This window comes from Oncorhynchus mykiss, chromosome 5 (assembly GCF_057628025.1).
Source record: "Oncorhynchus mykiss isolate SJ-2025 chromosome 5, ASM5762802v1, whole genome shotgun sequence".
Taxonomy (NCBI): Eukaryota; Metazoa; Chordata; class Actinopteri; order Salmoniformes; family Salmonidae; genus Oncorhynchus; species Oncorhynchus mykiss.
In genome coordinates, this window is record NC_143026.1 from 79,116,978 (window position 1) to 79,144,063 (window position 27,086).

At 43.5% G+C, this 27,086-nt stretch overlaps 1 protein-coding gene across 6 annotated transcripts in view; it reads right to left on the reverse strand.

The window, feature by feature from the left end:
• The window catches only part of evi5b (ecotropic viral integration site 5b), a 65,532-nt gene that overhangs the window by 12,580 nt on the left and 25,866 nt on the right, over nucleotides 1–27,086 (reverse strand). For 3 of the 6 annotated variants that reach the window (XM_021604431.3, XM_090236064.1, XM_036978448.2), the window contains 16 exons: nucleotides 18,322–18,543; nucleotides 15,639–15,713; nucleotides 15,024–15,149; nucleotides 14,621–14,764; nucleotides 14,135–14,224; nucleotides 13,742–13,839; nucleotides 13,560–13,620; nucleotides 13,306–13,359; nucleotides 11,495–11,527; nucleotides 10,917–11,063; nucleotides 7,717–7,848; nucleotides 7,260–7,400; nucleotides 6,548–6,706; nucleotides 5,178–5,324; nucleotides 4,532–4,627; nucleotides 94–189 (listed from right to left, as the gene is read on the reverse strand). In XM_021604431.3, coding sequence (XP_021460106.3) covers nucleotides 94–189; nucleotides 4,532–4,627; nucleotides 5,178–5,324; nucleotides 6,548–6,706; nucleotides 7,260–7,400; nucleotides 7,717–7,848; nucleotides 10,917–11,063; nucleotides 11,495–11,527; nucleotides 13,306–13,359; nucleotides 13,560–13,620; nucleotides 13,742–13,839; nucleotides 14,135–14,224; nucleotides 14,621–14,764; nucleotides 15,024–15,149; nucleotides 15,639–15,713; nucleotides 18,322–18,543 — 1,821 coding nt within the window. The remainder of the gene's footprint in view (nucleotides 1–93; nucleotides 190–4,531; nucleotides 4,628–5,177; nucleotides 5,325–6,547; nucleotides 6,707–7,259; nucleotides 7,401–7,716; nucleotides 7,849–10,916; nucleotides 11,064–11,494; nucleotides 11,528–13,305; nucleotides 13,360–13,559; nucleotides 13,621–13,741; nucleotides 13,840–14,134; nucleotides 14,225–14,620; nucleotides 14,765–15,023; nucleotides 15,150–15,638; nucleotides 15,714–18,321; nucleotides 18,544–27,086) is intronic. The other 3 variants (XM_036978449.2, XM_090236065.1, XM_090236066.1) reach the window with 1 other exon arrangement.

Consider the following 27,086-nt stretch of genomic DNA (forward strand, 5'->3'; position numbering starts at 1 on the left):
AAAATACAATTAACAAAATCATCTCTGAAAACAACAGATACAAACTTGTTTGTTATTCTCCCGGTTCAGTATTCCCCTGTTGTAACTACTCACCTCATGTTTGAGTTCAGCTATCTGGTCCTTCAGGTCTCTGATGTACTGACTGGAGTCTGTGTTGTTCAGCTGGCCCTGGACCTTCCCTTCTTCTTTCTGTAGAAACAAACAGAAAATCACACATCTTAAAACATAACTTATCATTGTTCAGCTACTCATAACACTGGGGAGGAGATAAGAAGTTTGTGTTACTGCAGATGCTTTAAAAGTTGGAAACCTTGAATTGCTATAAGGGCAACTTGACAAGACCAGGTTGGGTTGCACTGTTGTAACATTAAGTAGAAAAATGTAGGAGGGAATGAGGGCGATTACTACCACCAGACGAGAGACATTATAGCTACACATCACTGGAAAACTTGCATCACAGAAGTATCATAAAATATACAGTATGTAGAGAGAGAGTGGCTGTTGACTAAGCCATAGATGAAGTGGGAAACCTAGCTAAGCTAACAAGGTAGCTATAGTCATTTGTGTTGTTATCCTCTCTGGGCCCTGGGGATGAGGCTAGTAGCTACTGTATGTTTAACTGTCAAACATGACACGTGTGCTGTTTACCTTCCTCAGTGCAGACAGCTGCAGCCACAGGAGACAAACACACATACCCCATACACACCTCAAATCAATCCTGTCTAAAGCCTGGGAGAATATATAAGTAGAGAGACAGTAAGGGGCACCGACACAGGCTGAAGGGTTCAGGCTAACCACAACCAGCAACGCAGGAACAGGAGAGGGTAAAAAGTGGAAGAAGTTAAAAGCAGGGGTGGGGTGGGTGAGGTAGTGAGGTGAGTTAACCATCTCGGTCTGACCCAACACCTCAAAATATATACAACACTCTCAGTTCCTGTGGTCAGGTAAGGGTTGAGGGTGTAGGATTAGGCCCCTGAGAAGCTGCTGACAAGCTGACAATGTGAGATCTACAAAACAGCTATTCTTCCTGGAATCTGTTTTTCTTGAGGTTCCCTCCCTCCTGACAGAGCTAGTGATAAGGGAGAGGCAGTTAGCAAGACTTCCTCGTACTCAGCTGTGTGGATCCCCAGGTGCCAGGGGGTTAGGGGCTGTGGCCAGACACGTCAAATGTCTTTAAGTCATGTTGTGCATCCCAAATGGTACCCTATTCCCTATATACTGTACTACCGATTAGAGCCTTTGGGCAGCCATTGGGCTCTGGTCAAAATTAGTGCTCTATATAGGGAATAGGGTGCCATTTGGGATACAGCCATGGCTTCCCTCGCCTGCCTGCTCCCCCCTAGTTCTACGCTCACAGCAGGTTAGCGTTTTTCATAATGAATGTTGCTCTGCCGAGTGGTCACTAGCTGGCAGTGTCACAAAGCCATAAAATCTGATTTAAAACCTAACCACACTGCTAACCCTAATGCCTAATCATAGCCTTAAATGAAGACCAAAAAGCCAATTTTTGTTTTCATAAATTTTTACAATATAGCCAACTTTGACTTTGCAGCTGGCCCATTTAGAGGAAATCGCTCAGTTCTGCCTCCAGGGCAAGACTCATCCCAAAAAACGCCAACCTGCCTTCCCAGAGGTTGTTGTTGTACGGCTTTTGGCTAGTGACATGGTGGCTTGGTCCCTCTGACAGATGGGCATTTCAACATGGTTAAGATGGCCAGATCTCATGTCCAGTTTCATGCTTTTTCTCTCTCTACAATCAATCTTGGTATATATATGGCTAAGGCAGAGTAGCGTTAGATTGATTCTGTGCAATCTCGTGACATATCATGTCTGACCCAAAAAACAAAAGCTACCCCAATAACAATAGTTACACTATTTATATTAGTGTTAAAAACAAACACCTATAGAAAACACAAGACAGGAAACATTACTTTTTGACAAATGGGATGGCACTTCATTTCTTTGTAAAAGCAAACAACCATGTACAACTGCAGACACCTCAGAGTCCAAAAACACTGAGGAACCTCTAATAACCACTGAATTTGCAACAGCACATTCTAAAGCCCCCTGCTAAATATAAATCTAAATCTGGGGAGCATATCATGCATGCAGAATGACAAAATCATAGATAGGCCTCCAACATGTCACCTCTGGTTCTAGTTGTCAGTTTGTCTTCGCCTCACAGTAGGAAGTGGTTTCTTGTCTTGACAAGAAGATAGCCGAGCTGTGGTATTATCATGGGTCACACATACATTCAGCTACTTTCATACTGCAAAAACGATGGATGTAAAAACCCTGATGTCCATTTGACTATACGTTCAGTTTTATCGACTGAGCTCTATATAAAGATATATATTACGGTAGTTTAGTACTGGAGGTTCTTTGCGACCCTATAATTGTGAAATTCTTTAACTCAAGATATAAATATAGACATCACTGGTGTGTTGTGAATACTTTCCAATAGTGGGCGGTAGTGCAGGTGGGCCATACTTGATGTTTTAGTTAGAGGAAGATCAGGTAGGCAGGCCGTCACAGGGGCTTTTTCAAGCTAAGAGTACTACAATGGTAAGGGAAACACTGCAAGGTACAGTGGGCAGAAGTGGGCGACACTCATTTGATAAATTAACTAAAGCTACACATAATACATTCCTATTTGGAGAAAAAAACAAAAATGCATTTCTGAAGCTGTAAATTTCTGTCTATTTGTGTGCGAACCACCCTCCAACAAAGACTAAGTTTAAGGTTGAGCGAGACAGTACCCACTTTCTTCACTATTTGGAAATAAAGTCACTTATACTGTGGCGCGGATCACAAAGAGCCAACCTCTGTCATGTTATAGCGTGCCATCAGACACCTTTTATGGGTCTTTATTCGAGGTGTTAAATGCAGTGGACATCAAGTTATCAGTCATTGCTTTCTTGGGTCTACAACCAGAGAGACAGAGCTAAGGTAACACAGGCCATCTACCCACAACCTTAAGAGCTGCAACCAGGTACCCAAACCACAGACCAAGAGTTTGTCACTGGCACCACACACAGTGGTTATACATAGGGAAAATACCTGTTTTGTCTGTCTGGCAGAGACTATTAGCATCCTATGCACAGCATATTCAGAGAAGGCTAGATTAAAAAGTAACTCAGTTTAGTGAAGATTGAGATTATCATCAGTGTGAGAGGGGGGCGGTACTTGGTAGTAGTGAACGCTGGTGTTGATGCACTGTTGTTGTTGAAGCGCCTAGTAACAAAACCTGACTATACTGTGTGTGCATGGAAGTGATGTTGGTTTGAAAAAGTCTATTGACACTGATTCAAATGGTGAGTTCTTGAAAATATCACATTTAAGATGCTTAACAATGCATATAAGGCTGTCTATTTCTTATACACCATTTTTGGATGCATTAACTCTGTGGTATAAGCTAACTGTGGGTATAAAGGGTATATTAGAGGGTGTATGTGTGTGGGCCAATGGTGTGAAGAAAGCAGACAGTCTGACACTTAGTTAACTTGTGAAGGGAACGTTTCTGAAACACCAACACGTTGACTCGATGGAGACATCAAAGCTTCTGCATGAACATTTCTTCAGACTCAGAGCTGATGGAAAGAACTGAAGCAATCTGTCAGTCTCCCCTGATTATTCTCATGACAGAAAATGAATTAGAGTGTTGTATCGTGTATAGTTTCACACACATACAACCCCAACACCACACTAGATAAAGAACCGCAGCATGATATGAAGAGACGCACACAGAGGTTTCAATAATCTGACAAATCATTAGCACAGGAAGTGCATAGGTTATTTTCTACTGGCAGACAATCTGTTTAGCTGCTGCTAATACATTAAACACTAACACAAATCTTTTCTTCTGACGGTACAAAACACTACCTTTCCACGATGTTCAGTTATTTCAGAGAAAGGTTGATCTCAATCTCCAAATACATCCTTCTGGGTCTTAGGTTTGTCACAGGTTATTTGGACATATCAGCATTGGGCGAAGGCGGTGCTTAAACTGCTTGGCTTCGATGGATGATAAACACAGTTGAAAATATCTGACCAAATAACACAAGCTTTTAGTTCTGGTTTAACTGAGAGTACCAAATCAAGCATGAGCATGGTTGGTATGATATGCTAGACTATATGATGTCACACTGTCCATCCGAGAGATGATCATGGTTCACCTTTTCACCTCTGCAGTAAACTGTCACTTTAAAAATACCCCACCTTCTTCCTCACATCAACGAAGAACACAAATAGATACAGGCTCTAAACTGTAAAACCTTCTTGGGGAATCTGTCAAGAGTTGATGCACTCAGAGTTAGCCTGTGTTCTCATATGTTGGAGTGGGTATGGAGTGTTGAACTGTGGGTTATGGTGAGGAGAAGTCTATGGGCTGGACACAAATTAAGCCGAGTCATGGACTATGAAGTACAGTCAATATAGATTAAAAGTACTTTTTAGTCCATGACTAGGCTAAATGTTCTGCACCAAGCTAGTGTGACAGTGAGGAAGGGAGGCCGGGGGTTAAGTACTGTACCTGTATCTCCAGTTCAGAGATCTGTTGCTGCAGCTCGGCCATGGCAGCGATGTTGTCAGCCTCTCTCAGCCTCACCGCCATCACCTCCTCCTTGTTCTGAAACAAACAAATGAACAAACACTGTCAGGCCAGTGTCACTCAACTGAAGTAATGTTTCTAGAGTGTTACCAAAGACATGTTGACAGCCATTACACACTAAGCCCCAGGGTCACAACAACTTGCATCTATCTGAGTGCTACTCTTAACACAAACTTTGAACCTTCTGAAACAGTTGTTCAGTATGATTCCTGCAGTAATCCCAGAGAGACAAGGGGTGTTGCTGAGCTGCACAGAGGTTTCACACACACACACACACACACACACACACACGTTTAACATCAGCAGTACAGAGATGTTATCTGAAGATGTCAGGCAAAACTGCTTCCCCCTTCAGAACCTGGACTCTGAAGATCTGATTTTAACAAGAAGCAACGGATCAGATTAAGGATGATTTTTGACAACTCAAACCAGTGATTGAGAAATATTTCCAGTTTGACTGATTGTGGGGCCGATACGCTCTTATCCATTTCACACTATCATGCCGACACAAACCAAACTATGCCGGCTCAGATATTTTCTTGGCTCTAGTCATCTCAACATCTCTTACCTTGCACTCAATCTCTGCCTGTTTGCGTTTGATCTCCTGCAGCTGAACGTGTAGGCCCTTATTCTGGGCCGTCAGCACAGTCACACGCTCCTGAAAGCCCCGCCCCTCCTGCTCTGCCCGACGCAGTTGGTTGCTATGGATCTGGTTCTGCCGGAGGGGAAGGATATGGTAGGTAAATATTGGGAGGGGTCAGTTTACTCATCACACATTTCTGTTATTCTAGAATAGTCTCTATTCACAACCCCACTGTAATATCACAAGAGGCAACCCATTTAAAGCAGGTACTATAGCTTGAATCTGCTAAATGGCATTGTTCAACAACTACATTAGATAGTAGTAACTGAACTCTGAATACAACACATCTTTATGGGAGCTACTGACAGTTAAGAATATGTACCTCTGCTGCCCCCTCGTGGTTGAACAATGCAATAGAAATGGCCATTTGTTTACTCTCACACATGCATGTAAAGATACACTGGTACTAGGGCTGCATGACATGTTAAACACAGCAAAAAAAAATTATACCGTTAAATCGCATCTCCATTTCACAGAATGGAACCTTTTAAGCGCATATATTGCCATACGGACCCTTTCAAGCGCAGAACACAACACGGAACACAGTTACGCTCAATGCTAGTGCCTTTACATTGCTGAAGACCTTGTGCTTCTTGCCAAAATCTTGTCTAAGTTATGCCCAATATTACCGGAGCTATATTTTTTTCTTTCTGCCACGGATTCATGAGCATGTCGCAGGCCATTTTCAACTACTTTGATAAACATTATTTAGCTAGCGAGTCATGTTACCTAACTAGCTAGCTATCAACCTGATAACTTGACCACAGACTAGGCTATGCACAAATTTGGATGGTTCAGGAAGAACTGAAAAGGAATAGGCTTCTCAGAGATATTTCTAAAGGTGGGGTGTGTATGATTGTGTGTGTGTGTGACAGAGGATGTGTGAGAGAACGGGAGTAAGTGGGCGAGTTCGTTTTGTATTGCCTGGTGCCGCGGGTGGGTGGAGATTTCGCTTAAGGACAAATGGAATGGCCTAAAAATGTGCAAACTCCGCCCACCCGGAGCACCAGGCCATACAAAACTAACTCGCCCAGCGAGATGGCGAGTGTGGAGGCCTATGTGTGTAAAGTTATCTGAACAGGACAGATGGTTACAGTGCTTTCATAACATTGTTAGACATGTTTAAAATGTCTTTGTTCTTTTTTTTACTATAGTCACACTCATTTAGAATGCCTGAAGAATAATTAGTACTTGATCAAATTAAAAAATGTACTCAATTATTTGACAGCCATAATTGGTACACTACTAATATTTCTCCAAAGGCTGAGCTGTGTGTGTCTGTCTGACTGACTGACCTGTGTCTCCAGCTCCATCATCCTCTGACGTGTCTCTCTGAGCTCTGCCTGGGCCTCAGCCTCCCGTAGCCTGACACTCATCAGCTCATCCTGCAGCTCAGACACAGCATTCTTCCTAGGGTTGTCCTTCCAGCGGCCCGCCGTACGCGCCAGGTGACGCTGTAGGAGCAGGGGGAGAGGTAGGGGAAGCACACAGTCAACCAAAGATGTTCGGACTCGACACACCTAAAATAGCAGTCCTCAACTCATACACACATGGAGATTGAGCAAGATGACAAAAATACATTTAACATTTACATCGGGTATATTTATGTTAATCCTCTCTGGGTCTCTTAGTGCTGTGTCTTGGGCAGGAGTACTCATGGTACAGCTGAGCTAGTCAAGTCAAAACACATTTCAAATTTGATTTTAAGTTCATCAGTTTCAATACACTATAGACCTACAGAAGGAATGTTTTATTGCTCATCCATATATTTATATATTCTTAATTCCATTTCTTTACTTAGATGTGTGTGTATTTGGTACATGTTGTGAAGTTGTTAGATATTACTTGTTAGATATTGCTGCACTCGGAACTAGAAGAACAAGCATTTCGCTACACTCGCAGTAACATCTGCTACACACGTGTATGTGACCAATAAAATGTTATCTGTTAATGTGTTTGAATCTTCCATGTGTGTGTATGGTGTGGAGAATAGATGTTCATCCTCACCTGCCAGTGCTCCTCCAGGTCTCTGACCTGTTGTCTGAGCTCCTTCAGCCCCATCACAGCCTCAGCCTCTCTCAGCTTCACTGCTATCAGCTCCTCCTGCAACCGCACCACGTTGGTGTCATCTGGCAGAGATGTGTTCCTCTGGGGGACAGGCATCCAAAACAATGACTGAGAAGACAACTTCAGGATGCTTATGTCACGGGACAGTAAAATAACAGGGATGCGTTCAGCAGGGCACAACATTGTGGAATTTTCAGATATAATTGTTTACGTTAAAAAAAGCTAGTCTCTACATGTAGAAAAGGAATCACGTCCAGTCTAGTCATGACATTTACATCTGCAATATTCCACAACGTTTGCCTATTCCAGGCAGAATGCCTCTGACAGAGGTGTGGGACTAGGAGGCACCGTGACAGTGTGTGAATTGATGATAGACAGTTTGAGCCAGGTAACACACCTTCTCTATGTCCAGGATCTTGTCTTGCATCTCCTTGAGGGCACACTGGGACTCAGCCTCCTTTAGCCTGGCCTGAACCAGCTCTCTCTCCAGCTGCAGGATGGACTCCTCTGTGTAGCGCGGGATGCCCTTCTACACAGGGAGGAAGCAGGAGGAAGGAGAGAGAGCAAGAAGAGAGTAAGGAAGAGATCTAGAGTCAGAGCTTTATATGACTCCGGGAAACCGGCCCAGTGTCCTTAAGGTTGGTCTCCGAGTAGGAATATTATGTTGAATCTTGAAATAACTGCTAATTCAAATGACAAATCTCCAAACAATACAAATGTAATGTATAACAATATACATGTTACACATTTTCACTCAGGTATATACAGTTGAAGTCGGAAGTTTACATACACTTAGGTTGGAGTCATTAAACCTTGTTTTTCAACCACTCCACAAATTTCTTGTTAATAAACTATAGTTTTGGCAAGTCGGTTAGGACATCTACTTTGTGCATGACAAGTCATTTTTCCAACTATTGTTTACAGACAGATTATTTCACTTACAATTCACTATCACAATTCCAGTGGGTCAGAAGTTCACATACACTAAGTTGACTGTGCCTTTAAACAGCTTGGAAAATTCCAGAAAATTATGCAATGGCTTTAAAAGCTTCTGATAGGCTAATTGACATCATTTGAGTTAATTGGAGGTGTAGACCCCCACAAGTCCGATTCATCCTTGGGAGCAATTTCCAAACACCTGAAGGTGCCACATTCATCTGTACAAACAATAGTATGCAAGTATAAACACCATGGGACCACACAGCTGCCATACCACTCAGGAAGGAGACGTGTTCTGTCTCCTAGAGATTAACGTACTTTGGTGGGAGAAGTACAAATCAATCCCAGAGCAACAGCAAAGGACCTTGTGAAGACGCTGGAGGGAAGAGGTACAAAATTATCTATATCCTCAGTAAAACTAGTCCTATATAGAAATAACCTGAAAGGCCGCTCAGCAATGAAGAAGCCACTGCTCCAAAACCGCCATAAAAAAAGGCCAGACTACAGTTTGCAACTGCACATGGGGACAAAGAACGTACTTTTTGGATTGATGTCCTCTGGTCTGATGAAACAAAAATAGAACTGTTTGGCCATAATGACCATCGTTATGTTTGGAGGAAAAAGGGGAAAGCTTGCAAGCCGAAGAACACTGTACCAATTGTGAAGCACGGGGGTGGCAGCATCATATTGTGGGGGTGCTTTGCTGCAGGAGGGACTGGTGCACTTCACAAAATAGATGGCATCATGAGGTAGGAAAATAATGAGGATATATTGAAGCAACATCAAGACACAAGTCAGGAAGTTAAAGCTTGGTCGCAAATGGGTCTTCCAAATGGACAATGACCTCAAGTATACTTCCACAGTTGTGGCAAAATGGCTTAAGGACAACAAAGTCAAGGTATTTGCAGTGGCCATTACAAAGCCCTGACCTCAAGCCTGTATAAAATTTGTGGGCAGAACTGAAAAAACGTGTGCGAGCAAGGAGGCCTACAAACCTGACTCAGTTACATCAGCTCTGTCAGGAGGAATGGGCCAAAATTCACCCAACTTATTGTGGGAAGCTTGTGGAAGGCTACCTGAAATGTTTGACCCAAGTTAAACAATTTAAAGGCAATGCTACCAAATACTAATTGAGTGTATGTAAACTGCTGACCCAATTGGAATGTGATGAAAGAAATTAAAGCTGAAATAAATAATTCTCTCCACTACTATTCTGACATTTCACATTCTTAACATAAAGTGGTGATCCTAACTGACCTAAGACAGGGAATTTTTACTAGGATTAAATGTGAGGAATTGTGAAAAACTGAGTTTAAATGTATTTGGCTAAGGTGTATGTAAACTTCCAACTTCAACTGAAAATATCTATATATCTCAAATACACTGTAGTATTGTAAAACAAAAAAACGTTGCTAGCTACCTAGTTCAACTGCTCACAACTCCTCTAAAATAAACCAAGAAGTATGGCACTTCACTTTCAAAAACATATTCTCAATTGCATCATTGATTTCCTCTCTAGGACAAATAAGCCTCCCTCTTCCAAGTCATTATAAATGGTTAATGGATATAGCAGCACATTATGTAAAACACTGCTTCATTCACATCAGTGCAGACATGATCATCTCAACATGTTTCCCCTCATCAATATTAAAAGGGGTCTGTTTTGCCAATGAATATACAGCACCAAGAGAGGGTCCTGCTGGCCGGGGTACCATCCATTCCACACCCATACATCAGATGCTTATAAATTCATGAATCCTTTCCTGGGAGTATGTTAATGGATGAAAAAAGTGGCTGAACTGTGTCAAACAGCATGTCCCAATTTCCAGGCATGCATGAAAACAGGATCATTATGTATAGTGAGAGAGCGAGTGCATTCTGCAGTGGAGAGGTAGGGAGAATCCATATCCACTGTTACCATCACTCACTGCAGATTGGCCAGACCTGGTGATCACCCTTCCCATTGAGGGCACTGTAATAACTGCCATTTACGAAGGCACTTTAATCCAATGCAGTTTAGAGTACAGTGAGAACATACGTTCACGTACATTACGTCTCCTGCATTCCATCACCACCAGAGACGGCACAGGTGCACGTGCCCCATCAGATCTGCCCTGTTTAAAATTAAATACAAATATATATTTTGCTGTTTCTCTGTAATACTACTAGCCACCTATCAACTGTAAGAAGTTGTCTTTAGCTAGCCCAGATAGGTTCCCAATCTCCCAACCTCATAAGTAGCTACCAAGAAGACATTTCAGACCATCAATCAAGTTATATTAGCTAGCTTGTCTAACTTAGATGGCATGCCTGATGGCAAGGTTGCTAGACTTTAGAAAAGCAAGCAATTAGTAAATGTACTGAATAAGATTCACATTCCTTTCAATCTTTTGCCCAGATTAAGGCAGAGAAGCATTTTTTGTAAAAACTGTGTTTTTTTTATAAAAAAAAAATAATAATAGACACCAGTCAGGAGGATACAAACAGCTCAAGAGGCATGTTTAAATATGCAGTTATTATATATTTTTTTATACATAGAATTAAGCTTATCCTCACATTGTGCCCCATCAGATTCTGGGGGTGCACGACACCCCTGATCACCACTGTACCAACTGAGCCATACAGGACCTTCAACTTTGGCACTGTGTTTCTCCTTACCAATAGGGGTCTCTGCTGGAGATCCCTGATGGTGCTCTGTGCTAGCTCCAGCTGAGCTGTGGCCTCTTCGCTCTGCTGCCTGACTGTGGCCAGCTCCCGCATGACCAGGTAGGTCTCCTCTGCCTCCTGGGCACGTGTCACTTGTCCCTTTAGGACATAACCAACCGAGGGGTAGGATGAGCAGGGTGCACCACGGGGGTGGGATGGACGGAAGGGGTGGGCAAATCAAAGATAATATAAAAGTGGGATTTGGAGTTTAGAAACGCATGCTGTTTTTTTTCTCTGCAAATATTTTGACAGTCTTATTGGTTGACTGATTGATAGCTCTAAGCATTTTGTTTTGGCATGGTTCGAGGTGCATGCTGGGTGATTAGTAAATTTTTTCTGATTTCAATGTCCTCATTTTATATTAATTGATAAAAAAGAAAATACTGTAATCGCAAAGACATTTATTGTGCCATCATTTAAAGGTAAAATTATGAGCATGCAAAGCTACATTGAGATATAGAGAAATCTAAGTCGTGAAAATTGCAATGTGAGATGGGGGGGGGTAAAGGAGGAGAAAATAAAGTTTATACCTGGATCAATCTATCTGCCAATGAAGCACTTTCCTACAAAACAGAAATATCCACAAGAGAGATAAAGCAAAGAGAGAGACCAATTAACACAGTTATAACGTAAATATAAACAAAACACTTGATTTTGTTTTTGAAAAGGGAAATTCAGTGTTCATTGTCCTTCCTCCGTCATTTTGCCAACCGATTAAGTCTATACGTTATTTATTAACAATTCGAGAAATCTTAAATTCCACTTCAGTTAGCCATGCATTGATGTGAATTTATTTATCTGTTATTTTACCAGGTAAGTTGACTGAGAACACGTTCTCATTTGCAGCAACGACCTGGGGAATAGTTACAGGGGAGAGGAGGGGGATGAATGAGCCAATTGTAAACTGGGGATTATTAGGTGACCGTGATGGTTTGAGGGCCAGATTGGGAATTTAGCCAGGACACCGGGGTTAACACCCCTACTCTTACGATAAGTGCCATGGGATCTTTAATGACCTCAGAGAGTCAGGACACCTGTTTAACTTCCCATCCGAAAGACGGCACCCCACATAGGGCAGTGTCCCCAATCACTGGCCTGGGGCATTGGGATATTTTTTTAGACCAGAGGAAAGAGTGCCTCCTACTGGCCCTCCAACACCACTTCCAGCAGCATCTGGTCTCCCATCCAGGAACTGACCAGGACCAACCCTGCTTAGCTTCAGAAGCAAGCCAGCAGTGGTATGCAGGGTGGTATGCTGCTGGCAATGGGAGAGGTTAGAATACGCCCCATAGTGTCTTAGTAATTTAGACAGTTTCGGAGGTAGAAAAGGAACATGGTCTTCAGGTGTGGTGGTGATAAGTTGTCGTGACAAGGTTGTGGGGGATAAAGTGGTGACAAAGTGAGAAGTAGGTGGTGGTGAGAGAGACAACATGGTGATGAGTTTCAGACAGGCAAAGCAGAAGACTAAGGCTGAATGGGGCTAAGAGGAAAAGCATCATTAGAAGTTAGCTATAAAACAGCAAAATAACAGTTGTTTAGATGAAGCCATGCTTTATAGGTTCGCGCCACACGGTTAAGTTTTAGAAGTTGTTGTGTCATTCCAGTTAATATTTTGGGTATGACGTTGCAGCCGTCGACTGTTGTTTGAAGCGCTACTGTGATATGAGTGAGTGGTTATGTCCCAGACAGAGCCTGGTCATTTGGAACAGCTACTCAGGCCTCTGCATGGTGCCCTGGTACTCTGGCCAGGCCTGGCAATGCCTGTATCTTTGTGCTCTGACAAACACAAAGGCGGATCCCAACAACATGCACAACAAAGGCAGCCGTGTACTCTGGCATGCAGTGCTCCTCTGCATCATCTTAAGAGTGTACAGCCATCACTCTCACAGTGAGTCCGTCAAGCGTTTTACAGCTTTAGTTAGTTAGTGTCTGGTGGAATTACATAGAGCCCCAGAATGTAGCCTTGTGGAGCTCCACAGCCAGCTACTGTTTTAGAGTCTGGCTTAACTGGTCCTGAGTGTGGATCTCAAGACTGAGACATGCATATCAATGGAAGACTTCCATTCCAAAGCCAACTAGGATCCATTTATCCTATAAGATACACACCGACAACACTCACAGCCCAGTTAGTAACAACAAGACTCCGCCATGTGTCTTTAGTGACCAACAAGAGATGCATGAACAAGCGCTTGATGGTTTAATGTAGGGGGTTATGGTTTGTTGTGTGAATAGCCATGACAAGCGTTTACTGGTATAATATGGCTTCTTATTATGACTGGTGTCATGACATAGGATGGCAAGGAGAGCCACGGTTCAACTTCTCCTCCTCCTTTTCACTCACTTTCTCCAGTGTGTCTATCCTCTGTTTCAGCAGTCGGTTCTCTGTGCGCAACCTCTGCAAAACAAAGACATGCAACACACACAATAATTATTCCAAACTGGGTTTTTAAGTACAGTGCACTCGGCTTAGGGAGAGTGCGGTTATAGTGATCAACTGCTTATAGTGATCAAATGGAGCTGTACTGATGTGATGACTATAGGAGCGCACTGTACTACTGCCAAACTAAAAACGTAGCCTACTGCGCCACCACTCACCTTAATCTCCACCTGCTCCTCCATCTCCTTAGTTTTGATTGTAGTGTATTCCTTTTCCAACCTGAAAACAGGAGTCATACAGCATCAATACAGAGCACCGACAACACTTGTACTTGCTTCAAGCATCCATCTCCAGTAACCCGGCCTAGACCCCAGAGAGCAAGCAGAAATGTACTACTCACTTCTTCATCTTCTTGGCGTTGTACTTGACATTATAAGCAGCCAGGATGACCTTGTCTGGTCCACTTTCCAGCTGGTGGGGAATGACCCTCTGAAAGTACTACAGCAGAGCAGGGAAGACAATGGGTGAGGACCAGACATGCATGCTCACATAAAGCAACTTTGAGTGTGTTTGTCGTTCAATTTGTATGCCATAGCATGGTCCCAGATCAGTTTATGCGGTCCAGCCAACTCTTACGGTCATTGACACAACAGAACAAACAGATCTGGGACCAGATTATTGCCTGCTGGCAATAACTGCCCCTCAGGGATGAAAAAAGTATATTGAATTGATAATTGTGTGCATTAACTCAGACAGGGTTGTTATTTCAATGTTTATGGCTGCTCAGTCATACCTGTAACATTCCCTCCATATCAAGCTGTATGAGTTCTGCCTGATTCATCTGTAGGATGGCCAGCCCCACGCGGAACACTATCTCCAGACCCTGAGACAAATATGACATTATCAAAGCATTATCGTTGCATTATCATAGCATTGCGTTATCTAGTACCACACGGAACACTATTTTCAGACCCTATGACAAAAAAAGCACTAAGTTAGAGGTGAAATTGAATTTTAGTCCATAAGATTATGTGCTTTTGGCCAAGGCCACCAGAGGGTACCAAATGCTTGCATTTACGCACAGCCCATTGTGTTTGCTGTAATACAAACTATATTCTGTATTCACTCGGTAGACTGGAAGTAGATTGTCAAACATGAGTAAATCAGAAATAATTATTTAAAGCTACAATCTGGGATTTGTTTATCAGCAAAATGGCAGCCCTGCCACTTATTTTGGTCTACAGTTGAGGGATGGGGATGCACCTTTAACTGGACTCACCTCTAACATGAAGATATCAAAGATCCTGGTGGCAACAGGGAGAGGGAATGAGGTGAGGAAAATGGTGAGGAACCAGGAAGAGGCATACATAGAGGTGTGGAAACTCTGGGCCTGGAAGTGGATATGGAGGTCTGGGAGAAGTTCCTGAAGGAGAGGGGGGGACGTTGGGAGAAAGAGAGAGACAGAGATAGATACAATTAAAATATATAATCATAAATAGATATGACCCATCATGACACTGACTGATTTATGATAAGAGTGCCTGCTAAACTATTAAATATAAAGTTGTTATTCATGATATTGTCTCAGTGAATCAAAGTTAAAGGATCATCTAACAGTGCATCAATAATGCTCTGTAAAGGTTTGTCATTCAATCGTGTCCCGAACCCATGCCAGGTCTTACCTGGATCATATACTCAAACTGATACATGCAGAGACCCAGTTCAGCCATACTAGGCTTGAACAGTTCTCTCAGTCTGTAGTCTTGCATCAGCTTCACAAACACACAGAACGCCTCCTCTTCTGGCATCTAGTGACAGGGACACCCACACACCAAACAACACAAGTGATCATCATGCAGATTCATCAACCTTCAACAAAATACTTCCTCACACCATCTAGGCTAGAGGACAGACACATTTTAAGCCCAGTGCTGGACTAAAATATACCTTCAATGCAGTTTTTTTTGTCCGTTCCTAGGCTTAATCTGTATCTGGGAAACCAGCCCTTAGACTTCGCAATTTTATGAAACCATCAACAAAACATGTCTTCCTCATATACATATAATACACATTTCACACATCACAATACAAAATATCTACCATAGTACAAGATAATCACATGAAAAACACAACTCTCAGTACACAGTTCTCTTAGAAAATGTTCTCTGATCTATATAACATGTCTGTCAATGTGTGTAGTGGCAAGTTGCATGTGACCAATGACACAGCATGTTTTTCTATGTGAGTGAGGCTATCGGGTAGACAGCGTGTGTGTGCGTGTGGTAGACTGACATTACCTGCATGAGAAGCAGTCCGACGATAAAAGCACTTCCTTGACAGTAGCCGACCTCCCGGTCCACCAGAGAGTAGGCCTGCAACAACAGGAAGTGACCTCGGATCATGGTCAAGAGCCAAGCATGGCCAAGCACTTTGGGGCTGCAACTCAATGCCCAAATGGCACCCTATCCCCTACATAGTGCACTACTTTTGACCAAAGGCTATGCAACATATAGGGCAATATCCAAAATTAAATCTAGAATCGGCTTCCTATTTCGCAACAAAGCCTCCTTCACTTATGCTGCCAAACATACCCTCGTTAAACTGACTATCCTACTGATCCTTGACTTCGGCAATGTCATTTACAAAATGGCCTCCAACACTCTACTCAACAAATTTGATGCAGTCTATCACAGTGCCATCCGTTTTGTCACCAAAGCCCCATATACTACCCACCACTGCGACCTGTACGCTCTCGTTGGCTGGCCCTCGCTTCATACTCATCACCAAACCCACTGGCTCCAGGTCATCCACAAGTCTCTGCTAGGTAAAGCCCCACCTCATCTCAGCTCACTGGTCACCATAGCAGCACCCACCCGTAGCACGCGCTCCAGCAGGTATATCTCACTGGTCACCCCCAAAGCCAATTTTTCCTTTGGCCGCCTCTCCTTCCAGTTCTCCGCTGCCAATGACTGGAACGAACTGCAAAAATCACTAAAGCTGGAGACTCATATCTCCCTCACTAGCTTTAAGCACCAGCTGTCAGAGCAGCTCACAGATCACTGCACCTGTACATAGCCCATCCAACTACCTCATCCCCATACTGTATTTATCTTGCTCCTTTGCATCCCAGTATCTCTACTTGCACATTCATCATCTGCACATTCTACCATTCCAGTGTTTAATTGCTATATTGTAATTACTTCGCCACCATGGCCTATTTATTGCCTTACCTCCCTTATCCTACCTCATTTGCACATGCTGTATATATACACTTTTTCTACTGTATTATTGATTGTATGTTTGTTTATTCCATGTGTAACTCTGTGTTTTTGTACGTGTCAAACTGCTTTGCTTTATCTTGGCCAGGTTGCAGTTGCAAATGAGAACTTGTTCTCAACTAGCCTACTTGGTTAAATAAAGGTGAAATAAAAAATAAATCACTGCTCCAGAGTCCAATGGCAGTGCACTTAACACTCCAGCCGACGTTTGGCATTGCGCATGGTGATCTTAGGCTTGTGTGCGACTGCTCGGCCATGGAAAACCATTTCATGAAGCTCCCAAACAAACAGTTATTTTGCTGACATTGCTTCCAGAGGCAGCTAGGAACTCGTGAGTGTTGCAACCGAGACCAGACGATTGTTCTGTAAGCTTGTGTATCTCTACCACCTCACGGCTGTGCCGTTGTTGATCCTTGGCTGGGCCAATTGTGCACCGCCATATGGGACTCCAGGTCATGGCCGGTTCTGACACTGCCTGGGAACGAACCCGGGTCTGTAGTGACGACTCTAGACCGCTGCGCCACACGGGAGGCTGAAACAGCTTTTCTTGAACAATTCTGCCACTGGCTAATGAGAAAAATAAAATTAGCAGCTCTAACGCAATATTGTTCTTCATCTTCTATTGACAGGACAGTAAACTGAGTACTAGTCTGTTTGTGCTATCCTGCCAAGAGCACAAACAGATCCGTGACCAGGCGAATAGGACAGATAGTAGAAGACAGACAGGAAAGATGAGTCGAAAGATGGGACCAGGATTCATTCCAGTTAAGTGTATATCCACCCACCCACCCACAGGTAACTGCCCAAATAAAGGAAACATCAAAATAAAGTGTCTTAATAGGGCGTTGTGCCAGTATCTGCTGTTCTGCCCTTGAGCAAGGTAGTTAACCCCCACAACAACTGATCCCCTGGGCACCGGTGATGGGGCTGCGTTAATCAACATCCACCCGCACCTCTCTGATTCAGAGGGGTTGGGTTAAATGCGAAGGACACATTTCGGTTGAATGCATTCAGTTGAGCAACTGACTCATCCCACCTTTCCCATGAGCCAGAACAGCTTCAAGATTCTACAAGTGTCTGGAACTCTATTGGAGGGATGCGACAGCACTCTTCCACAAGAAATTATATAATTTGGTGTGTTGATGATGGTTGTGGAAAACGCAGTCTCAAACGCCACACCAGAATCTCCCAAGTGTTCAACTGGGTTGAGATCTGGTGACAGATGGCCATGGCATATGGTTTACATCGTTTTCATGCATATCAACTTGTGCCCTGTGGATGAGGGCATTGTCATCCTATAGGGACACAGCCATGGTAACCAAAATAATGGCGTGCCCAGCATTTTTATTTATGACCCTGAGTATGGGATGTTAATTGCTTAATTAACTCAGGAATCACGCCTGTGTGGAAGCAATTGCTTTCAATATACTTTGTATTCCTCATTGACTAAAGTGTTTCATTATTTTGACAGTTACCTGTACGTGCTGAAAGCACCAGCGCTAAAGAGCTAAACCAACTCCAGAGCACACTGTAAAGCAATCTGTTGAGGGTAAAGGTTTCAGACAAAGCACCAGGGTCGCAAAATTCCAGTTACTTTCCCAGAATTATTTGGCTTTTCAAAAATACCGGTTGAAGAGTTGCAGATTTGAAGATTCTCTCGTGGGAACTTTTCTGTAGTTCTGCAAACCTATGAAGCATTCACCTTCATAACATTGAAGAGTACTTCCTGTCCCAAGCTGTCCTCCTTAAAGAAGTCATGCTCAGGATACGTCCGGGCGATGTCCCGGCGAATCAGCTTCTCACATGGTGATGTCATTTTCAGCAGCTCAGAGTACTGGTCTTTGATAGGCATGTTCTGGGCGTTGCATAGCAACTGCCATACTATTGCTCGGAAGTGATGGGGGATCCCTTTTCTGACCAGATCCTGTTTGGAGAGAAGAAAAATATTGGTCAATACCGTCCCGAATGCTTGGGACCTTCCTACCCTAAACCTTAACCCTTACCTAACCTTAGCCTTAACCATTTTGCATTTCAACTTCAATGGGGTAGGGACATCTCAAGGTACCCAAATTGCACAGACTAAACATATAATCAGCATTTACTTTGTTTTGAAAATGCTAATATTACCAATTGGTGTCAGTGGACAAACCAAAGTGTGGTTTGCAGTTTACCCAACCTTGTCTATAGATCGCTTTCAAGGTATATAAATAGTTTCGATTAACTAGTCTATTCCTAATAATTAACGTAACAGCCTCTGATGGAAAATATGTAGTCCTTGTTTTCTGAGTGTGTTAAAATACCAAGGAACATACTGGTATCCACATCAAATGTTTTATTCTATGTGGTGTTCAGAGCAAACACAATCATGTGTCTGTGTGCTGCTACACTCCAGTGTGTTTTCTCCACAGCACAGCATGTACCCCAGTCAGTCATTCCAATAACATTTTCCACCACTAAATATAATCTAGTCAGCGAGGAATTGTGCAGAGTGAAATGTTGTTCTTGTAAATTACTGCCGATGTGACTTGATAAAGACATTTCCTCTGCAGAGAGGGAACACTGACCAGTGGTGCAGGATGGAGTGTGTTAGTGTGTGTAAGTGTAGGCTGTGTGTTGTTTTTGTGTGCAAGCTTTCGAGAGTGTGGGGTCAGGGGATCTTTCTCTCTGAGGTCAGTCTTGACAGTCCCAGCCTTGTAATGGAAACACACACACATACAATCCCTCCAGTGGATAATACTCAGACACACATGCAAGAGGAAACGCATGAATAACGCATACAGCTGCAATTACGCCTGTAAAACGACCTGCTCCCATTACTCTGTCTGTCACTACATTACTCAGACTATGGTTGGTGTTCACTCAGTGTTAAGTCCCAAATGGCACCCTATTTCCCATCTAGGGCTCTGGTCAAAAGTAATGCAGTATGTAGGGCATAGGGTACCAGTTGGGACGCATCCAAGGACAGGCTCATTGTTAAGAGGCTTATCTTTTTTTCGGGAGCACCCTAGTGGAAAAGAGGGAATATGATGCATTGAATTCGTCGCTAGTACGTTAAATTGAGAATGTACATTTTGCTGATAGAACATAAAAGTAGTACACGTAGTAGTATCATCCTGCCTTGCAAGATGAAACACACTAGACTAGATCAACAGAAGAGAGCAATGTCAACTGAGCAATCTATTTGTTGAGGAGCTCAACATGATGATTAATAATATGACTAGGATGCAGTCTTGCAACAGTCAGGTTACATGGAGGTGATGTAGCAAAGGCCTCTTCTCTGGAAAAATTGTGAAATACCATTGTCAGACATAGGGCTGTGGCGGTCACAACATTTTGTCAGCCAGTGATTGTCAAGCAAACAACTGCTGGTCTCACGGTAATTGACCGTTAATTAACAAACACATTTAGAATCTCCTGGCTTCCACACACAGCCTTCAAGCCACTGATGCAGACCTTTGGAACATCTACCTTTTAAAAAGTATTATAAATACATGTAATATAGCCTATACATTCACAATAAATCCATTATTTATTTTAGACAGGTCTAAAGAAACATGATATGAAGAAAATGTAGTCTATTTCAGAAGAATTGTCCTGAAGTCAGGTCCTGATCTAGCTATGCCATATGGCTGTGGGCTACACTAGTGCATTTAGCAGACAATATTTGCTTAGAATTCCGTGGCATTAGTTTATAGTATGTAGAATTCAATTGAACAAAGCTGAATATTTTTCTCCAACCATTGAGGGAGTGTGCACACGCGGCTATTCTGTGTTGAGTGGTTAACTAAGAAATAGGTACTCCTATATGTTTAATTTAGAGTTATTAATGTAACTTTAGTTGCTCTACAAACGTTGGGCTATATGTTTTGCATGATGTGACTAATGATTATTTGAAAAAAGTCACTTGAAAGGCATGAGCTCTGCTTTGTTTTTTTGCGCAGGCTGTACACACTTCATCAATCTCCTATTCACAATTTGACAAGCACTTGATAATGCCTAAAATTTCACGCTGGCATCCTCTTTGTGTGGCAGTAATGCCCCCTAAAACAATCCATGCCTTTTGCAGCCAGTGGCCACTGCACCCTTGGGCTAAATATAATAATTATAATTCCCTTCTCCCCGAGTGCTCAGTGCGCCGCAGCTCCTCTCACTCAAATGGCTCTCCATCACCTGATCGGGTATTTCTCACAGGCTACAAGTGCAGACAGACATCAGGGGCGCAACTGCGAGCGTTCTTATCCAATTCCGAGGTGCATATTGAAGGTATTGGGAGAACTGTCCACATTTACTGTTCATCAGCCAACAAGATGAGTAGGCCTAACAAACAGCAAAAGCACTAGCCTATGTCGGACTTCCAAGTGGCGCAGCGGTCTAAGGCACTGCATCTCAGCGCAAGAGGCGTCACTATAGTACCTGGTTCAAATCCACACTGTATCACATCCAGCCGTGATTAGGAGTCCCATAGGGCAGCGCACAATTGGCCCAGTGTTGTCCGGATTTGGCCGTCATTGTAAATAAGAATTTATTCTTAACTGAGTTAAAGGTTAAATAAAAAATATGTTTTAAATGTCCCTTAGTACAAAAGTTGACCTATTCTATTGGTCAACTTGCCCTTCTGTGCGAGAAAGAAATATTTCAAACATAGTGTAGGACAGTTGTGGGATGCGATAGATCTCAAATTAATATAACCACTAGCATCAAAAAACATTTTTTACACAATGAGGCTGATGCAACAGATCAGAACGTTTAGCTAAAAAATGTTGATAAACTAATAGGCTATTTTTTCACATTATAAGTGCAGCAATGTGCACACGGAAGTAGGCTATAAGCGCAAATGTCCCCTTAGCGGGAAAACAGCCTTATCAAAAGTGACCACAAATGCAATTATGCATGTAATGCTTTTATTATAAAAAGGTTAATTTTTATGGTGAAAATGATCTTCCCCAAACTTGAAACTCACACGCTGCTTATGTATACCAGTTAGGCTCTCCACCCCTTGTTAAGCAGATTAATGAGCTTCATACGATACAAACCGTATCAAAACATATAGGCATATGCGCTAGGCTACATGAGGTGTGCGACTATGATTATAAGAAGCTGCACACAAAAAAGGCATAGTTTCTTGCCTTACACTGGCATCATTCACAAGTGATATGCTAATATTGTCACCATCAGACTATTCTTGATTTAATCTTGCCTTTACAGATACTAAATAATATATGTGTGAATTTTTTTAGTTTTTTTGAATGGACCATTATCATCCATGTATGTTGAAACAGGGACAGGGGAAAATGACATGTCATCTACGCACTTAAATAGCGAATGGAGGACATTTTTCCCGTGGTTCATTTTCATGCCAGCCAGGTAGGCTATATTCCTGCTGTAAAGATAAGCGATGTGCTTAATATTAGGAAAGTTGAGAAGTAAATATAAACTCAGCAAAAAAAAAGAAACATCCCTTTTTCAGGACCCTGTCTTTCAAAGATAATTCGTAAAAATCCAAATAACTTCACAGATCTTCACTGTAAAGGGTTTAAACACGATTTCCCATGCGTGTTCAATGAACCATAATTAATGAACATGCACCTGTGGAACGGTCGTTAAGACACTAACAGCTTACAGACGGTAGGCAATTATGGTCACAGTTATGAAAACTTAGGACACTAAAGAGGCCTTTCTACGGACTCTGAAAAACACCAAAGGAAAGATGCCCAGGGTTCCGGCTCATCTGCGTGAACGTGCCTTAGGCATGCTGCATGGCATGAGGACTGCAGATGTGGCCAGGGCAATAAATTGCAATGTCCGTACTATGAGACGCCTAAGACAGCGCCACAGGGAGACAGGATGGACAGCTGATCGTCCTCACAGTGGCAGACCACGTGTGACAACACATGCAGAGTATCAATACATCCAAACATCACACCTGCGGGACAGGTACAGAATGGCAACAACAACTACCCGAGTTACACCAGGAACGCACAATCCCTCCATCAGTGCTCAGACTGCCCGCAATAGGCTGAGAGAGGCTGGACTGAGGGCATGTAGGCCTGTTGTAAGGCAGGTCCTCACCAGACATCACCGGCAACAATGTTGTCTATGGGCACAAACCCACCATCGCTGGACCAGACAGGACTGGCAAAATGTGCTCTTCACTGACGAGTCACGGTTGTGTCTCACCAGGGGTGATGGTCGGATTCAGACCTTAGTGCTGCTTTTGATACCATCGATCACCACATTCTTTTGGAGAGATTGGAAACCCAAATTGGTCTACACGGACAAGTTCTGGCCTGGTTTAGATCTTATCTGTCGGAAAGATATCAGTTTGTCTCTGTGAATGGTCTGTCCTCTGACAAATCAACTGTAAATTTCGGTGTTCCTCAAGGTTCCGTTTTAGGACCACTATTGTTTTCACTATATATTTTACCTCTTGGGGATGTTATTCGAAAACATAATGTTAACTTTCACTGCTATGCGGATGACACACAGCTGTACATTTCAATTAAACATGGTGAAGCCCCAAAATTGCCCTTGCTAGAAGAATGTGTTTCAGACATAAGGAAGTGGATGGCTGCAAACTTTCTACTTTTAAACTCGGACAAAACAGAGATGCTTGTTCTAGGTCCCAAGAAACAAAGAGATCTTCTGTTGAATCTGACAATTAATCTTAATGGTTGTACAGTCGTCTCAAATAAAACTGTGAAGGACCTCGGCGTTACTCTGGACCCTGATCTCTCTTTTGAAGAACATATCAAGACCATTTCAAGGACAGCTTTTTTCCATCTACGTAACATTGCAAAAATCAGGAACTTTCTGTCCAAAAATGATGCAGAAAAATTAATCCATGCTTTTGTCACTTCCAGGTTAGACTACTGCAATGCTCTACTCTCCGGCTACCCGGATAAAGCACTAAATAAACTTCAGTTAGTGCTAAATACGGCTGCTAGAATCCTGACTAGAACCAAAAAATGTGATCATATTACTCCAGTGCTAGCCTCTCTACACTGGCTTCCTGTCAAAGCAAGGGCTGATTTCAAGGTTTTACTGCTAACCTACAAAGCATTACATGGGCTTGCTCCTATCTTTCTCTGTAATTTGGTCCTGCCGTACATACCTACACGTACGCTACGGTCACAAGACGCAGGCCTCCTAATTGTCCCTAGAATTTTTAAGCAAACAGCTGGAGGCAGGGCTTTCTCCTATAGAGCTCCATTTTTATGGAACGGTCTGCCTACCCATGTCAGAGACGCAAACTCGGTCTCAACCTTTAAGTCTCTACTGAAGACTCATCTCTTCAGTGGGTCATATGATTGAGTGTAGTCTGGCCCAGGAGTGGGAGGGTGAACGGAAAGGCTCTGGAGCAACGAACCACCCTTGCTGTCTCTGCCTGGCCGGTTCCCCTCTTTCCACTGGGATTCTCTGCCTCTAACCCTATTACAGGGGCTGAGTCACTGGCTTTACTGGGGCTCTCTCATGCCGTCCCTGGAGGGGGTGCGTCACCTGAGTGGGTTGAGTCACTGATGTGGTCATCCTGTCTGGGTTGCCCCCCCCCCCCCCTCTTAAGTTGTGCCGTGGCGGAGGTCTTTGTGGGCTATACTCAGCCTTGTCTCAGGATGGTATGTTGGTGGTTGAAGATATCCCTCTAGTGGTGTGGGGGCTGTGCTTTGGCAAAGTGGGTGGGGTTATATCCTTCCTGTTTGGCCCTGTCCGGGGGTGTCCTCGGAGTGGGCCACAGTGTCTCCTGACCCCTCCTGTCTCAGCCTCCAGTATTTATGCTGCAGTAGTTTGTGTCGGGGGGCTAGGGTCAGTTTGTTATATCTGGAGTACTTCTCCTGTCCTATTCGGTGTCCTGTGTGAATCTAAGTGTGCGTTCTCTAATTCTCTCCTTCTCTCTTTCTCTCTCTCGGAGGACCTGAGCCCTAGGACCATGCCCCAGGACTACCTGACATGATGACTCCTTGCTGTCCCCAGTCCACCTGGCTGTGCTGCTGCTCCAGTTTCAACTGTTCTGCCTTATTATTATTCAACCATGCTGATCATTTATGAACATTTGAACATCTTGACCATGTTTTGTTATAATCTCCACCCGGCACAGCCAGAAGAGGACTGGCCACCCCACATAGCCTGGTTCCTCTCTAGGTTTCTTCCTAGGTTTTGGCCTTTCTAGGGAGTTTTTCCTAGCCACCGTGCTTCTTCACCTGCATTGCTTGCTGTTTGGGGTTTTAGGCTGGGTTTCTGTACAGCACTTTGAGATATCAGCTGATGTACGAAGGGCTATATAAAATAAATTTGATTGATTGATTGATTCACGTTTATCGTCTAAGGAATGAGCTTTACACAGAGGCCTGACTCCGGAGTGGGATCGAATAGGAGGTGGAGGTTCTGTCTTGGTCTTCGGCGGTGTGTCACAGCATCATCGGACTGAGCTTGTTGTCACTGCAGGCAATCTCAACGCTGTGCATTACAGGGAAGACATCCTCCTCCATCATGTGTTACCCTTCCTGCAGGCTCATCCTGACATGACCCTTCAGCATGACAATGCCACCAGCCATACTGCTCGTTCTGTGCGTGATTTCCTGCAAGACAGGAATGTCAGTGTTCTGCCATGGCCAGCGAAGAGCCCGGATCTCAATCCCATCGAGCACGTCTGGGACCTGTTGGAATGGAGGGTGAGGGCTAGGGCCATTCCCCCCAGAAATGTCCAGAAACTTGCAGGTGCCTTGGTGGAAGAGTGGGTTAACACCTCACAGCAAGAACTGGCAAATCTGGTGCAGTCCATGAGGAGGAGATGCACTGCAGTACTTAATGCAGCTGGTGGCCCCACCAGAAAGACTGTTACTTTTGATTTTGACCCCCCCTTTGTTCAGAGACACATTCTATTTGTTAGTCACATCTGTGGAACTTGTTCAGTTTATGTATCTTATGTTCATACAAATATTTACACGTTAGGTTTGCTGAAAATAAACGCAGTCGACAGTGAGAGGATGTTTCTTTTTTGCTGAGTTTAGTAGGCCTAGCCTATAAAAAGCTGATGGGATGCTCCTCTATTTAGTAGAGGCCATCACTCTGTTTTCTCATGCAATTGCATAGCCTTTAGAAATGTTGTGCAACACAAGCTCATCATCTCTCATGAAGTGTTTGATTAGATTTTTTATTACATTTATGTCCGAGTGATTAGAGGGAAAATATATTGCTGAGTACCAGGCAGTTAGCAAGTTAGGTAGGCTACTAATGACCATCAGCAGCATCAGAGCTTGGAGAAGCCTAATTACTGTGACTAAACGGTCATGTGGAATTGACTGTCTTCATGACTCGTGACCGCCGGTGTGGTGGTAATTCAATCCCCGTAACAGCCCTAGTCACGCAGCCGAGGTCCAGTGGAAGGTTCTCCACCACTAACACACAATGCAAAACTAATGCATAACAGCACCTCAGATTTACAATTAGCTTTTTTGTCGGTGACCAGGCTTACGATTCGAACACACCGACAGCGTCATTGCACAAAATAGTACGCAGCTTCATCTGGATATGTATGCAATAAAAGCTCAACTTCTGCTACCATTTCTGTTAAGCCGTCTACGCATACAGTTTGACGCATACATTCGATAAATCCAACATATACATCACACCGAATGCACTGCAACTGCCTCTGCAACGCAATGCTGTAAGGAAAATGCTGTGTTTCATTGGAAATTAATTGAAATTCTGGTGTACCAAAATGCAATGATGCTGTCGGTGTGTTGGAAGCAATACTGTTGGTCCAGGAAACACGCCCTGATGGGATGGGGCCACAGTGTCTCCTGACCCCTCCTGTCTCAGCCTCCAGTATTTATGCTGCAGTAGCTTGTGTCGGGGGGCTAGGGTCAGTTTGTTATATCTGGAGTACTTCTCCTTTCTTATCCGGTGTCCTGTGTGAATTTAAGTATGCTCTCTCTAGGAGGACATGAGCCCTATTACCATGCCTCAGGACTACCTGGCATGATGACTCCTTGCTGTCCCCAGTCCACCTGGCCGTGCTGCGTCTCCAGTTTCAGCTGTTCTGCCTGCGGCTATGGAATCCTGACCTGTTCACCGGACATGCTACCTGTCCCAGACCTGCTGTTTTCAACTCGAGGCAGCAGGAGCGGTAGAGATACTCTTAATGATCGGCTATGAAAAGCCAACTGACATTTATTCCTGAGGTGATGACTTGCTGCACCCTCGACAACTACTGTGATTATTATTATTATTTGACCATGCTGGTCATTTATGAACATTTGAACATCTTGGCCATGTTCTGTTATAATCTCCACCTGGCACAGCCAGAAAAGGACTGGCCACCTCATAGCCTGGTTCCTCTCTAGGTTTCTTCCTAGGTTTTGGCCTTTCTAGGGAGTTTTCCCTAGCCACCGTGCTTCTACACCTGCATTGCTTGCTGTTTGGGCTTTTAGGCTGGGTTTCTGAACAGCACTTTGAGATATCAGCTGATGT